General features: G+C 36.3%; 3 protein-coding genes across 11 annotated transcripts in view; 2 read left to right on the forward strand and 1 right to left on the reverse strand.

The window, feature by feature from the left end:
* The window catches only part of LOC131434432 (uncharacterized), a 41,053-nt gene extending 33,082 nt beyond the window's left edge, over positions 1-7,971 (forward strand). For 5 of the 8 annotated variants that reach the window (XM_058601135.1, XM_058601133.1, XM_058601139.1 and 2 more), the window contains 3 exons: positions 5,925-6,317; positions 6,384-6,543; positions 6,606-7,971. In XM_058601135.1, coding sequence (XP_058457118.1) covers positions 5,932-6,317; positions 6,384-6,543; positions 6,606-7,484 — 1,425 coding nt within the window. In that variant the 5' untranslated portion in view covers positions 5,925-5,931 and the 3' untranslated portion in view covers positions 7,485-7,971. The remainder of the gene's footprint in view (positions 1-5,924; positions 6,318-6,383; positions 6,544-6,605) is intronic. The other 3 variants (XR_009230332.1, XM_058601137.1, XM_058601140.1) reach the window with 3 other exon arrangements.
* Positions 1-15,297, reverse strand: part of LOC131434429 (putative leucine-rich repeat-containing protein DDB_G0290503) — an 85,514-nt gene that overhangs the window by 41,662 nt on the left and 28,555 nt on the right. Inside the window, exons 4-5 of the mRNA XM_058601130.1 lie at positions 8,172-9,584; positions 7,984-8,099 (exon numbers count right to left, since the gene is read on the reverse strand). Of these exons, the coding sequence (XP_058457113.1) occupies positions 7,984-8,099; positions 8,172-9,584 (1,529 nt within the window). The remainder of the gene's footprint in view (positions 1-7,983; positions 8,100-8,171; positions 9,585-15,297) is intronic.
* Positions 9,883-15,201, forward strand: LOC131434431 (uncharacterized protein K02A2.6-like). Of its 2 annotated transcripts, XM_058601132.1 has the most exons (3): positions 9,883-10,250; positions 10,466-10,497; positions 10,563-15,201. In XM_058601132.1, exon 3 carries the CDS (start codon positions 10,735-10,737, stop codon positions 14,884-14,886), a length of 4,152 nt encoding a protein of 1,383 aa, XP_058457115.1. In that variant the 5' UTR covers positions 9,883-10,250; positions 10,466-10,497; positions 10,563-10,734; the 3' UTR covers positions 14,887-15,201. The 2 variants fall into 2 exon arrangements, with proteins under 2 accessions (XP_058457115.1, XP_058457114.1); XM_058601131.1 differs by having other exon boundaries at positions 10,466-15,201.

Raw genomic sequence — 15,297 nt, forward strand, 5'->3', positions numbered from 1 at the left:
ATTGATGGTATCATTGTCGATAGAAAACTCAAATAAACAAAACAAATTCGTCGATCACCTCGATGTCGTTGTCATGTAACGATATTCGTAGTGGAAAGCGGTATGTTATTCATATGAAGTCTCTCCTCTCCTCTCATACATCTATTTTGCATTCGATGTATTAATAGCAAATACGAAACACCGAGTTTAGGTTTTCAGTCCGATGTATGCTTCCACGTCTCAAAGTTACAAGTAAGAATAATGAATAATCTTCGACGAAGCGAAATAGTTAAACAAAATTTCCCGTGACAATACTCGCCATTTCAAATAAATCTTCCAAAGCAATAATAAACAGTTGACTGTTGATTGTAAACAAATTAAACGGAACGTTTACATTCATCTCTCCACGAGACCTTATGAACCTTAAGTTTGACTAAGAAAATCTTCGAACGAAACACATATCAAAACTCCATTTGGATGTGTTTTTCAACATCAACTAATACAACATAAATTATTTTATATCATTTACATTATTAATGGGCCGTAAATAAGACACAAAGACTCTTTAGGAGGAGAAGAGGATTTCATGAAAGTCAATTTTTGTATATAAGGTAAAAAGATGAACGCTAGAACGTAAAACCGTAATCAGTTTAGTTCTACCCACCGAAAAAAGGTAAATTGAATTCGTAGATTAAAATCGCAAAAATAAAAATTTGAGAAATAATACACTCCAGAAGCTTAACTCGAACCTGCAAACATTCTCCACGCCATACAATAGTTTATTTGTAGCTATTTGCTGCTTGTATCTTGAATAACTGAAATAGTGAATTTATCATTATTCCAAAAAATATAGCACAATTTTGGAATTCTCTAAGGATAAATAACATTTAAAAATGCGAAAAGTCTCCTTTCTCAACACAAGTTTTCGGAATTTCAAATTGTCTAATTCAAATCCGTGTAACTTTTAGTTGACTTTGCCATGGCACTTGATTTCAGAATTATGTAGCTTGTACTTCAAACATAACATGACGTTCAAATGAAGTTCTACTTATCAATTAAATTCTCAAAAGTAAACTATACACCATCAATACTGTCCAAACTCGCATATCACTCCCATATCGATTTTCGCCAATTTTGAGTTAGCATGAGAAATGAATATCCTCAATATAGTTTCAGAAATTGTAATAAAAGTTGAGGGTTTGTTCAGTAAAATGTGGAAAAAATATCAACTTATGTCTGTCCCATAAGCAAAGTACCCACATGTCAGCCTCATTCAGTGCAAATTTCAATAATTTCATTTGTTACAATATTGAAATAGCAAAGGTGTATTATCGATATTTTATATAATAATACAATGATTTAGCATTAGACAGCACAATAAGTCAAAAAATTCGAAAATAAAATTTTAATCGTCTTTTTCTCGACATGCCGATTTTCCATATGGGACTGATATGGAAGTATGGTCAGAATACGAAAACTGCATAACCTGAGAATGCACACTTCCCCTTCTGGGACACTGGATGTTATTAACGACACTCAGTAAAGAAGCAGCTTTTTGCTTATTATATTAAACTAATTCAATCGAAAACTCATCGAAGCTGTTTCTTTTGATTGTCCAAGATACAGATCTTCCAAGCTAGGAAGGCGCGTAGGACTCTCAAATAAGTAGTCCATTTATTACAGATATAATATATTTTATTAAAAATATTTATCTCATAATATTCATACCATTCAAAACAGTGTAATTCAGTTGGATTGTCCGCTATTTTTCTTCTCTCGGATTTGGACATTTTTGGATACGTTCAGGCCTGACAGTTTTGTTGGAAATCTCTGAGAACGATAACTGGGTATATTTCCGTTGAATATCTGATAAGCATAAATTTACAGTTATCCTTATTAAGTAAACCTTAGATCCTAGATGTAGCGGTAATATAATCACAAATTCCCTGTAACAGTTGAATCAAATCGGTAGAATTGAACTATGTATGCCACTCGCGGTGATTTAACTAAAAACCTATATTTTCATCACTCAAGCCTCACTTCCACAGATGATGCAACTTTATAATTTTCGTAATTATACCCATCGCCCGCTAGCCCAACACTTAACGCATCTCACGAAGATAGTAGAGCATCAATTGACTCCATTTCCAAATACATTTTGCCCTGCACTTTCAATGTCTGATTCATTGGGCGTATGAGTTATTCATTCGTTTTAATATTTCTCACACCCAAGGCAAGCCTTTTTCGACTAAGCTTGGATAAACATTCGATAAAGTTGATGTCATGTATCTACCAAAATTTATTACTCAAAGTTTTTGCAGAGTAGTCTATACCCGAGGCACAAAATAAAATAACCTTGTATAGTAAGATGCCAGTTGACTGTTTAGAAAGCTGAACAGACACTCCTGTAAACAAAATGAGATGCTACCGAATACATCGAACAATCATGCTATTATATAGTACATAAGGTTAAACTGTGACGATTATTCCACTAATGACGTCTCTTACATTTCAAGCGCTCTATTCCAACCGAATATTTTCAACCGTACTTAATTAAAACAGATGATTAATTTCGAATCCAGAAGAAACGATGATGTGAATGCACATAGAAGTCTTGTTAGTAATCCTTCTTTAGCTTTGTATCCGAAGCTTCGAAGTTAAACTCCGAAGCTTTCCGGAGTTTAACTCCACCCCCCCCGAAGCTTCGAAGTTTAACTCCACCTCCCAGTTCACAATCAATCACTGTCCTGTCGAGTTAAGAGGGTCTCTTTCAGTCGGATAGTTTTTGCATAACATTCGGTTTGGGTGCCTTCTCAGTTTAATAGTTTTTGTTTGTGTAGTGAAAAAAGTATAGTACTGTAATAAGCAAAAAACCAGTTTAAATCCACCTAGTAGTGTAATTATACCTTTACAGAACCGAAGCAAGTTTGTTTGATCCACACTTCAATTGGATTACCGATATCAGCAGTTCAAACCTCGGTAGCTGATTTTTTTAGTAAAAATAACATTTCATCACAACGGTACCATCAGGTACTGCTGTAAACTGTTTATTTGTGCTGATATATCAGTAGAATGAAAATGTTCCGTAGTTCGGCTGTTATAAACTTGTCAAAAGATTAAAAAAATCCGAGCAAAGCTTAGTGTGTTTACAACTACAAGTTGTTCATCAACTATCAAGACCAACATAGTACTAAACTTCACTGACCGGTTTTAAGGAATTTGTTCTATTTCACATCCTCACTCATAAAACTATACTCCAAAAATTAATTTTTATTTCATATATCATCCTGTAATTCCGGTATCCGGATAAAACTCGTGGATTGTTTGTGGAGTCGTTCGAACTTCTATTTGATTTTAGGTTTGCTGAAATCCCATAGAAAAATTAGTGACATAGTTTTCGATTGCATTCAATTACTGTTGACAAAGTCGCTCTTTATTTCCTATAGGTACCATCCCACCTGCTTTCATCGAATAAATATAGAATCTATATTAACTGTAGATTTCCTACATTAGTTTATGATATTCACGATTCCTATACTCTGTCGTTTACTGAGCGCAAGTCGCTCTGATCTCAATAAGTTTCGTATAACAACCACTTTGGATAGGAATATATATTTATCATTAAACAAAATTATTGAAGACAGTACGTACAGATTTGCTGTTATTTGCCGTTGAAGTGAAATAAAAAGAGTGTAGTCATATAAGTGCCAAAAGCATCCTCTCGATTGCTGGTTTCAGATATTTGGATTATGTTTTTGCATAATCCGCGCTTCATATGGAGCATAGTTTGAAGGCCAAGTCCAGTGTTCATGAATAAATATATGAACCGAAACGGGTTGCTTGACATCGGTCTGGTACTTAAGTTTAAGGTGGACGAATGTTGCGAAAAGAAAGAAGCTAATATTTACCGGTTGCCAAAATATCACTGCTGTTACTGCGACGTTGATTGACCCAAACTTTGTCTGCCACTCTGTGTGGTAGACCGGCTTCACAATAGTTTACTGACCTATATTATTTCTCGGCCGAACCAACTGACCGTGACTGGTTGATTACGTAATCGTTTTATGTTGTTTTATTGTAGTAATTTCTATAATATCAACAATTAGTACTATGTTTTCGATTATCACACGAACATTATTAAATTCACAGTACATCTAAAGCAAAATTCCGATTTTCAATTTTGAAATACCATTTACACTAAGGTCTTTTTTATGCGTTTTTTTATGTGATTTTTTTTATGCGAAGTTTCAGAATTACGCGTTTTGTATGCGAATTTTCAGAGTTATGCGGTTTTTTTATGTGTATTTTCAGATTTATGCGGTTTTTTCAGAGCTATGGAAGTTTTGTTAGTTTTTCATGCTAATTTTTAAAGTCATGTGATTTTTAAAGCAAATTATCAGTCTATGACTTTTTAAGTGATTTTCTGAATAACTTTTTTTTCATGCGAAGTTTCAGAGTTATGCGGTTTTTTATGCGAATTTTCAGAGTTATGCGGTTTTTTATGCGGTACGTAAACTCGGATAAAAAAAGACTTCAGTGTACTTTCCTAGTTAAGCTATAAAATAGTTTACAAAAAGTAAAAATTTAAGCCTCGTAGAATCGGTTATTATTCTTTCGACACACCAATTTATATGACGTGCTTAGATGCTAACATTACCGAGCGACATTCTTACACAATTAACGCACACACTACACATTAACGAGTCACATTCATACACAATTGATTGAAAACCTCGCATTCTTACACAATTGATTGAAAACCTACCTACTGATAAACTGAAAGCAACATATCAAACAAATATATCAACACAAAGCAATCGAAATGAGGAACAGATTTGAAAAAAAAATATGGAAAAAATAATAAACGATACAGTGAAAAATTAGTCGGATGACCCTAGATGTCTGTTTGAGCTATTAGAGAATATTTTCACTAATAGTACTGTTGTTGTACCGTTTAATTCTACTATATCACGTCATTACACTCTCACAAAGTCACTATTTTCACAAAAGTGTATCAAACGTTATAATACAAATACGTATTTCGGAATGCTATTTACATCCTTCTTCAGTGTATCGGTTTTATAAGTTTAAGTTCAATAAACATAGTAGACTTAAACGGTACAACAACAGTACTATTAGTAGTCGGATGATTTTTAAAATTATACTGGCATTCGATCGAAGCAATAGCCACACATTGGTTCTATACACTAAGAATCGGCTGGCAAGTCTGTTAAAACAGAAAGATTGACTTTCACAAAAGGTCTTCAAGGTTGTAACTTGGGAAATGGTTTATAGGAAATCAAGAATACACAATGCAAAAAATGGGTTCTTTCCAAGAACTAGAAAATAATCCAAACAAACTAAAGTATGGTACTAAAAAGCAACCGTGTGGGAAAGTTTCAACCAAATCGGACCGAGTCAATCTTAACGATTTTACTACTGTTAATAATGTCAGGGTTTCTACAATTCTGAGACTCTTATAATATTTGGTACATGAGCATTATCACAAGTAGCACAGTCTCTTAATTTAAACACAATTTTTTTGATGTGAGTTATCCAAAAATGATACCTGACCCATTTCTCACCACCGATAATCACCACCCAAAATAATTAGCGAAGCAGCCACAAAATAACGAATGCATTTTTACGTGCAAACTTTAACGACTTTTCTTTTGAAACCCAGCTGCTATACATATTTTAGTCGTTTTGAACGGCAAAGATGAGAAGCGAGGCGCAAAACAATTTGACTTTGTGTTACGCATTCTACGAGATCAAAGTAACAGAGCCGATCACTAGGCCATTCAGTGAAGATATTTCGGCGATATTTCTTCTAAGCCTTTTTTTTTGTTTTACTATGTTCTCAATTTGGAATGAAACTCATAGAAATGTATATTCTTCTATTCGATGACAATTAAAACTTTAACTGTATTTACTCTACTTTACAGATCTGTGATGAGGCATGCATCCGTATGGGTGTGCATCCTGACCTTCTACAATCTACAGCCAACCTCGCTTGCCGCTATAGTTCCCCCACCATGGAGTGATCCAAACAAAAACCCATGCGCCAATCAACCAGGCGGTTGGCAATTGCTGTACTGGCCACCACTGAAAAAATGCTTCAAGATTTTTCAGATGGGATATCCCTGTCCAGACACGATGGAACTAAGCCCAGTCGGAGTGGGTGCCACAAGTACGGGAGCCTCAGCCGAATGCCGTTGTCCCCCTGGAACAGCACAACATCCTCTAACAAGACGGTGTCACCGATTATTTGAACGAGGCCCGTGTGATTTTGGCCAGTATTTCGCTCCGTTTGCGGATTCCGAAGTGAAAAGTGCCATGTAAAATATAGCATCTCGACACAAATGCCGATTATAGCAACCAAAATAATTATTTTTCATTTTTAGTCCAAAACAACGCTGGGGAACTTGTAAGTCAACCGAAATTTGCGATAGCGGTATGATATTTTGGCCACAAGAGAATAAATGCTATCCGTTACACACGAAAGGACCATGCCCAAAAGGAAAATTAGTCAGCCTGGATAACGACGGAATAGCGAAATGCAAGGCAAGATTAGACAATGTCGAAATAACTTACTACAAAGCTTTACAAACTGTATGTCATTTTAGTGCGAAAAAGATGGAGAGGTCGGTAACTACTACTACAATGAAACGGAAACATGCCACGAATTTTTCACGAAAGGACCTTGTCAGCGAACGGGAGAATTATTTTTACCCTCGAAAAAATGCGCGTGTCATCATCGGTTGCCTCATTTTCATAATGAAACAAATCAATGTTACGAGCTAGATACGATAGGGCCTTGCCCTATCGGTCACACGTTTATCATAGCTGACAAACGAGCTCAAAATGAAGTCACTACTATGCGAGCTGAGTGTCGCTGCAAGGAAAACTATGTTCCGTGGAAAGACGGATATTGTTACAAATTGTACACACAGGGACCTTGCGAGTTAGGATCGTTTGTGATAGACACTAACAGTTGTATACCAAATCCTTGCGAAAAGGGACGATTGTACTTTTCTAAAGAAAAAACTTGCTATCGAATAGGATCTCAAGGTCCTTGCACCATAAATCAGGTAGTCATATTTGACTTCACCACAAGACCCTCACTTGACGGTATTTCCTACAATGGGATTTGTGGATGTCCCGGGGTGATTCATAATCTTGACCAAACCTGCTCCGAAGATGATGTTCCTAAGAGTGCTTGTGATAGCACTCCTGACATGATAGAGATAAATAAGCAATGTTTTAAGCTTTACACTCGCGGTCCGTGTGGTCCAGGACAATGGCTTGAACCGAGAAAATCTTCAGCCAAACTACGAACAGCCGCGTGTGTTTGCCGTCCGGGACACACGCCTTACGATGCACCTCTTCAGAACGGGATAATCGGTTGTCAGCCGCCGGCCGTTGGACTTGCAAGGTATTTGAACGGAAAACGACTACTATCCCTTAGGATTGGAAACTTCTCCCTTACCATCCCTCAAGTTTAAATTAGAATAAATAGAAAACCACTAACAACATCCGCTCAGCATGGCATCCGGTTTTAATAGCATGTACCTTTAATATCAATGTTGGTATTTAAATATGACAATTCCGCCAATTTCAGTAATACAACCGGACAGATTTTTTCCTTTTTACAGGTGGTTCATGAGTTTATTAGGATTTGGACCGGCTGAGACCACAGAATATTAGGTTACCAAAAATGAAATTTCAAAATACAAGCAGTCTTATCCTCGTGGCACTCCTCTACAGAACTAAGGTAACACTTATTATTTTCAGTCAAAGAGTTCGTAAAGTTTGTCAACTGCCAAGAAGCGCAAGCAAATAGATAATAAGCACGTTGTATGTATTGTAATTGTGCCATAGTTGTAAAAATGGTTTAGAATGTATGTAGAAGTAAGAAAACTTCGTAAATACCAACGCCGACTGAATAGATTTATGGATTGCAATAAAACCAAACTGATCAAGATAATAAAACATTGTACTTACTCGAACTTTTTCTGAAGTCTTTCGATGGTATCTCGCAGTTCGGATGTGTTTGATTTTACTTTACTTAGTTCTGTTTCCGCCAGATACAGTTTCTCGGTCTTCTTATCCAGCTCCATCTTAGTAAACACAAAAATGATTCGCATTAGTATTTTACTAAAGCAAAAACGTAATAAATGATTTCAACTTACCAGCAGCTTATCCTTCTCTCGTTGCAAAGATGCATTGGAGGCCTTCAAAACACTGATATCGCCTTTTAGTTTCCCAATATCTTTAGTAGCATTTTCGATGGTACCATCAACCTGACTTAATCTTGCTTCAGCACAGTCAAGCTGACTTTCCGAACACATCAATCTATTTTGCTGTTGTGACAGTGTTTTTTCCGTTTGTTCATGTAGCAGCTTCAGTTGTGAATGTGAAATCCTAAGTTTGCTGAAGCCATCTTCTACACCCTTCAACCGGTCCTGTAGTTCTTGGTTCTCCTCGCGCAGCAAATGCAAAGTGGCCTGAGAAGAACTTTGTCCACATAGCAAATCTCGTTTTTCCGTTTCTAATTTAGCAATCTGAGTACTATAACCGATGAGTTTCTCCTCGTGTTTGGTTCGTTCGTCCATCTGACTCTTGGTGGCTAGTTGCAATTTGTTTCTCAAAGAATCCCTTTCGATTTCCAACTGCTGAATTTCTCTCTTAGTTGCATCTCTCTCGCGTTCCACCCGATGGAACGCAGATTGAACCGAAAGTGAAGATTGAGCGGATAGTGCCGAGTCAGACGTCTTTATGCGTCCTGCCGTGGCGATACCAGTTTTTTTGAGCAGATGAATTTCACTTTCCAATTGTGCTAGACGAATATCTTTCTCCGTCGCATCAGATTTCATTTTTGCAATCGTGTCACGTAGCAACGTAAGCTCATTGGTAAGCTGATCTCGTTCAGTTTTTACACTATTGAGAGATTCTTCCAATTTCTGTTTCATTTCCACGAGTTCAGTGTAAGTTTGATTGTTTTCTTGATTCAAAAATTTTAATTTTAATTTAGAATATTTGGTTTTTATCTTCTCGTAGTCATCCAGGAAGGTTTGTTCCCGTTGTTTTAGTTCATTCAACTGCTTATACAATGCGCGCTTTTCCTCACTTGCTTGTCTTAGTGCGTTCTGCAACGTTGAATCGATCGAATTGGCAGAGGCCGTAGAACTACTTGATGTTATTGCTACAGACTTCGCTTCAAGTATCGTTTCCAACTCTTTAACGCGCATATTAGACTGATGTAATTTGATCTGCAAATCGGAATTCTGCCTATTCTTATCCAAAATATGCAAATTTGCTTCAGATTCCACATTCAGGGCCACGTTTTCAATTTCCTTCAACTCCTGTTCAAGTTGCTTATTGCGTTCGGATAGTTTCTGGATTTTCTTACTAGCATTTTGTTGACTTTCCATCGCATCAGTCAACTTGTTTTGTATCGACAACTTCTCCTCCTGTAACTTATCAACATCTTCGGCTAGTGAGTTGACACTTCGGTAACAGCAGTCCTTTGCCAGTGCAGTAGATGGACGACCACCTGCAAACAATGCCCCCAGTCGCTGAATTTCTCGATCCCGACAGTCAATCTGGAATGATAGATAAAATAGCAGGGAAATGAAAGTGTTCGCCATGGATTGTAGAAACTAAGCATACCCAATATGTGTATCATTTATTTAGATACCCAAGAGTATATCACAAAGGCAGAGATCGAATGTGCAAAGTCCAGAGTCTATTGAGTCTTTGCTATTGAGTTTCCTCGGAGATGCGCGGAAACCAATCTACGTATTCTGACTCGCGTACTGCGTGGCATCATATCGCAAATCAATGTGTACACAGCCACCAACCCATTTTTATCTCTATCATTCGTTGGTTAGAGACATTTGAGATTTATATTATTCTACTGTTATATACACAACATGGACTATTTTATGAGTTGATACCCTAATTAATGCGACATAGCTGTAAGAGTAGTTGAACATGAATATACAATATAGACTGACTGGCTCAGTGTTTATAGAACTACCGTAGTTGACGTGTGCTTATGTTTGCAAGAAAAGAACATTCCTTTTAAAAGTGAACATTTAACAGTTGGCGACGAGGATTAAAAACCCTTTGAAAATTTAAAATTATATTGTGAAAATTAATAATTGTGAATACAGTGGTGATATAAGTGGTTATATATTTTGTTGCAAGGATTTGTACAGACTGAAAAGGAGGAGCAACAGTTTTGCTTAGAGGAATCATCAAAATACGTAAGGCACAGCAGTGGTAATTTGTTTACAATTTGATAATTGGTCGCGGTTGGTTAATTTCGCGACAATATTGTGTATATTAATTACATTGTTTAATTTTTAGTGCGTGGATGGGTGAATAATTCACCATTTTGTGAGGTCGATAGCGTGGAGTTTTCTTTGCTTCGCCGTCATTAACGGTGTTTTGTTGTCTGATTCTTTCTCTTTCCCTCTAGATTCAGTGTTCATTCCGCAGTGGTGTATGTTGGTGAGTTCTCTATTCTCTAATTATATTTGGACTCCAACATAAATTAATTAGCACAGTGCTGCCAGTTTTACATTTTTGTATTTTGGGCTGAATAGTTTGCTGAATTCGGATTGCGTTTTGGATTATATTGACGAATATTTGAGTACGGTAAGAAAAACGTATAATTGTTAGAGAGCGTTGAAATATAAAGGTTTTGTTTTGTTTTTGTTTCCATTGCTCTATATAGTATAAAATAATATGGCTGAGGGTAGCATTAACAAGGCTAATGTACTGATTGGTACGATTGAGCCATATGTGGTAGGTACTCCGTTTACTAATTATTCGGAACGTTTGGAGTACTTATTTCAAGTTAATGGAATTGATGATCCAGCAAAACAGAAAGCGCTTTTTGTTACGTTGAGTGGACCAGCAGTTTATGAGGAGCTTAAGCTGTTGTATCCTTCGAAAGATGATTTAAAAAACGTTTCTTATGGAGATATTTCTCAAAAGTTGCGCGAGCGCTTTGACAAAGTCGATTCGGACTTAATTCAGCGCTATAAATTTTATAATCGGGTGCAAGGACCAAATGAGAAGGCAGAAGATTTCGTGCTAGCTGTCAAGTTACAGGCCGAATTCTGCGCATTTGGTGAATTTCGTGAGACGGCCATCCGAGATAAATTAGTGATGGGTGTTTCCGATAAAGCCTTGCAGGAGAAGCTACTAAATGAAGAAAATCCTAGTTTGGCGACTGTGGAAAGGTTTATTGTGAACTGGGAGTTGGCTGGGTCACGGGCTCGAATGATCGGCGATCGACAAAGCAGCCAAGTAGCTTCTGTAAGGCAACGTTTGGGCAGAAGAGAAACGTATGAAAAAAAAATCATTCGTAACAAGAGCAGAAGCAGAAGTCGTAGTGCTGTTTATAAGCAAGGACGAAATAAGAATGATGAGTTTAAGCGACATGGAAGGTATGCGGACAAGATTTGTGACTTTTGTGGAATCAAGGGTCATATCAAACGTACCTGCTATAAGCGCATGAGGCAAGAGCGCCATTCGGTTAAATTTATAGATGAGAGGAACGATTTGAGCTTTGGTGATGAACAAATTGGCGAGCTATTCAACCGATTGGGAACGGATTTGAACAAATCTGAAAGTGATAGCGGTTCAGGTGATTTTTTGTGTATGAAAGTGTCGTCTATAAATAGAATAAGTGAACCATGCTTTTTGAAAATAAAGGTTCAAGATCAGCTGGTTAAAATGGAGGTTGATTGTGGTTCGGCTGTTTCAGTTATTGGTTCTAATTTATATGACAAATTATTTGATTTGCCTTTACAGAGAACTGATAAGGAGTTGATGGTAGTGAATGGTTCAAAGCTTAATATATTGGGTAAAGTTGACGTAATGGTACGTTTTAGGACCATTGATATTTTATTACCTTTGTTTGTATTGAACTGTGATTATGATTTTGTTCCTTTGATGGGTCGCAAATGGCTTGACGTATTTTACCCTGATTGGAAGGAATATTTTACAGGTGTTAATCAAATCAATACTTTGCGTTTACCGAATTCAGCTGAGAGTATCTTATTGGAAATGAAACAGAAGTATTCTCAAGTTTTTTCAAAAGATCTTTCTTCTCCAATTATTGGGTTTGAGGCAGATCTGGTGTTGAAGGACGATACTCCTATCTTCAAACGAGCTTATGAAGTTCCATTTCGCTTAAGGGAAAAGGTAGTAGAGCATTTGAGTAAACTTGAGAAAGAGAATATTATTACTCCTATTAAAACCAGTGAGTGGGCCTCTCCAGTTGTTGTAGTTCCCAAAAAGAATGGTGAGATTAGGTTAGTGATAGACTGCAAGGTGTCAATCAATAAACTAATTATTCCCAATAGTTATCCTTTACCTTTAGCTCAGGATATTTTTGCAGATCTGGCGGGGTGTAAAATCTTTTGTGCCCTTGATTTAGAAGGAGCGTACACACAACTTTTGCTATCAGATAAATCTAGAAAGTTTGTGGTTATAAATACGATTAAGGGACTCTACACTTACAATAGATTACCACAGGGAGCTTCGTCGAGTGCAGCAATATTTCAACAAGTGATGGAACAAGTTTTATCAGGTTTGAAACATATACGCTGTTACTTGGATGATGTGCTTATTGCTGGGAGAGATCTAGAAGACTGTAGTAGGAAAGTTTTTGCTGTTTTAGATAGATTAGCTAAGGTTAACATCAAGGTGAATTGGAGTAAATGTAAGTTCTTTGTATCATCCTTACCTTACTTGGGACATGTTATTTCGGAAAATGGACTGCTCCCTTGCCCTGATAAGTTAGCTACAATTAGGGAGGCTGCTGTTCCGAAGAATGTAACTGAACTGAAGTCATTTCTAGGGCTTGTAAATTATTATGGAAAATTTATTCCCCACTTATCTTCAAAGATTAGTTATTTATATAGATTATTGAAGAAGGACGTGAAGTATGTGTGGGATGAGAATAGTGACAAAGCTTTTGTTAGATGTAAAAATGAGCTGCTAAATGCTAATATTCTTGAATTTTATGACCCTATGAAACCGATTGTTGTTGTTTCGGATGCTTCAGGTATTGGCTTGGGAGGAGTGATTGCACATGAAATTGATGGAGTAGAAAAACCTATTTCATTTACTTCCTTTTCTTTAAACAAAGCTCAAATGAAATATCCAATACTTCATTTAGAGGCTTTAGCACTAGTCTGTACAGTAAAAAAATTTCACAAGTTTTTATATGGTCAAAAATTTGTAATTTACACGGACCATAAACCTTTGGTAGGAATTTTCGGGAAAACTGAAAAAAATGCTATTTTTGTGACTAGGTTACAAAGATATGTTTTGGAAATGGCAATTTATGACTTTGATATAATATATAGGCCATCAGAAAAGATGGGAAACGCTGATTTTTGTTCGCGGTTTCCTTTGAAACAGATAGTTCCGGAACAGCTGGACAAGGATACTATCAAAAGCATCAACTTTAGTCAAGAATTTCCTGTAGATTTTTCTCAAGTAGCAAATGAGACGCGGCTAGACGAATTTTTACAACAAGTTGTTCATTTTATACAGAATGGTTGGCCAGCAAGAATAGACAAACGTTATGCGCACATATTCTCAAATCGTATAGATTTAGAATTTGTTGGAAATTGCTTATTATTTCAGGACAGGGTGTTGATTCCAAAATCCATGCATAGCGGGATTTTGAAATTATTACACGCCAATCATTCTGGAGTTGTAAAAATGAAACAATTAGCGCGGAGGTCAGTATTTTGGTTTGGAATTAACTCAGACATTGAGAAATATGTCGGTGTTTGCGAATCTTGCAGGAGAATGGCTGTTGTTCCCAAACCAAAAGTAGTTTCTGCGTGGATTCCTACTAAAAGACCTTTCAGCAGAATTCATGCCGATTTCTTCCATTTTGAGCACAAAGTATTTTTACTTATAGTTGACAGTTACTCGAAGTGGATAGAAATTGAATGGATGAAACATGGTACAGATTCTAGGAAAGTTTTAAAGAAATTTGTGGGAGTATTTGCTAGATTTGGTTTACCGGATGTAGTTGTTACTGATGGTGGTCCTCCGTTCAATTCCTGCGATTTTATAACTTTTCTAGAGAGGCAAGGAGTTAAGGTTTTGAAAAGTCCTCCATATAATCCGCCTAGCAATGGACAAGCAGAGCGATCTGTCAGGATTGTAAAGGATGTTTTGAAACGGTTCATGTTGGATTACTCAGTTAAGAAATTAGAAATTGAGGACCAAATAAATTTATTTCTTATTAACTATAGAAATACTTGTTTGTCCTTAGATGGCAAATTTCCATCAGAGAATATTTTTTCTTTTAAACCAAAAATGTTGATTGATTTGGTAAACCCTAAGAATCACTACAAACAATATTTAGCTGAACCAAAACTACCAAACAATAGACCAAATATTACTGAACAGTTTCAACCCATTGAACCGATAGATAAATGTAATATGGGAGATTGGATTTTTTATAAAAATCATAACTCACAAGATTTCTCCAGATGGATAAAGGCTCAATTTATAAAAAAATTATCCAACAATTTATTTCAGATTGTGATTGGAAACGTTCGGCTCACAGCTCATCGAAATCAACTAAAGGTGCCCCATAACAAAACAGCTAAGGCGCGTGGAATTTTGATTCCTTACGCTAGCAGAGGTAGGAGAGATGGCGGTACGGAATGTAAAAGCGCCAGTCGGAAGCGAAACTTTCGTGGAACGACGAGCGATGATGAGGAGATTTTCCGTGGTTTTCCAGAAGAGATCATTAAACGTCGGCGGTTATCGTCAGAAATTCAAACTCCCACCCTAAGAAAGTCAAACAGATTAAGAAGAGCAAAAATTGAAAAGAATTTTATATATTCTAAAAGCTAACGTTTTGATCTTTATTGAAATCTTTTATTATATTCAAATTTAATTTTCTGAGTTTATTTTTTCTTGTAAATTAAGGTAAATAAAATGAACTAAATTGTAAAAATAAAAAAATAAATAAAAATAAAAACTAAAAGGGGAAGAATTGTTATATACACAACATGGACTATTTTATGAGTTGATACCCTAATTAATGCGACATAGCTGTAAGAGTAGTTGAACATGAATATACAATATAGACTGACTGGCTCAGTGTTTATAGAACTACCGTAGTTGACGTGTGCTTATGTTTGCAAGAAAAGAACATTCCTTTTAAAAGTGAACATTTAACATCTACCTTTTTCCAAACAAAAGAACTACGTTAAGGACAACATCTATCTTTTATATATATAAAATAAAAGCGGAAAAGTGTGT

Source organism: Malaya genurostris, chromosome 3 (assembly GCF_030247185.1).
Source record: "Malaya genurostris strain Urasoe2022 chromosome 3, Malgen_1.1, whole genome shotgun sequence".
In the NCBI taxonomy this organism is placed as follows: domain Eukaryota; kingdom Metazoa; phylum Arthropoda; class Insecta; order Diptera; family Culicidae; genus Malaya; species Malaya genurostris.

What these genes read in the sequence shown, in the direction of transcription:
- LOC131434431 (XM_058601131.1), top strand. Translation starts at nt 10,735, where the DNA reads ATGGCTGAGGGTAGCATTAACAAGGCTAATGTACTGATTGGTACGATT.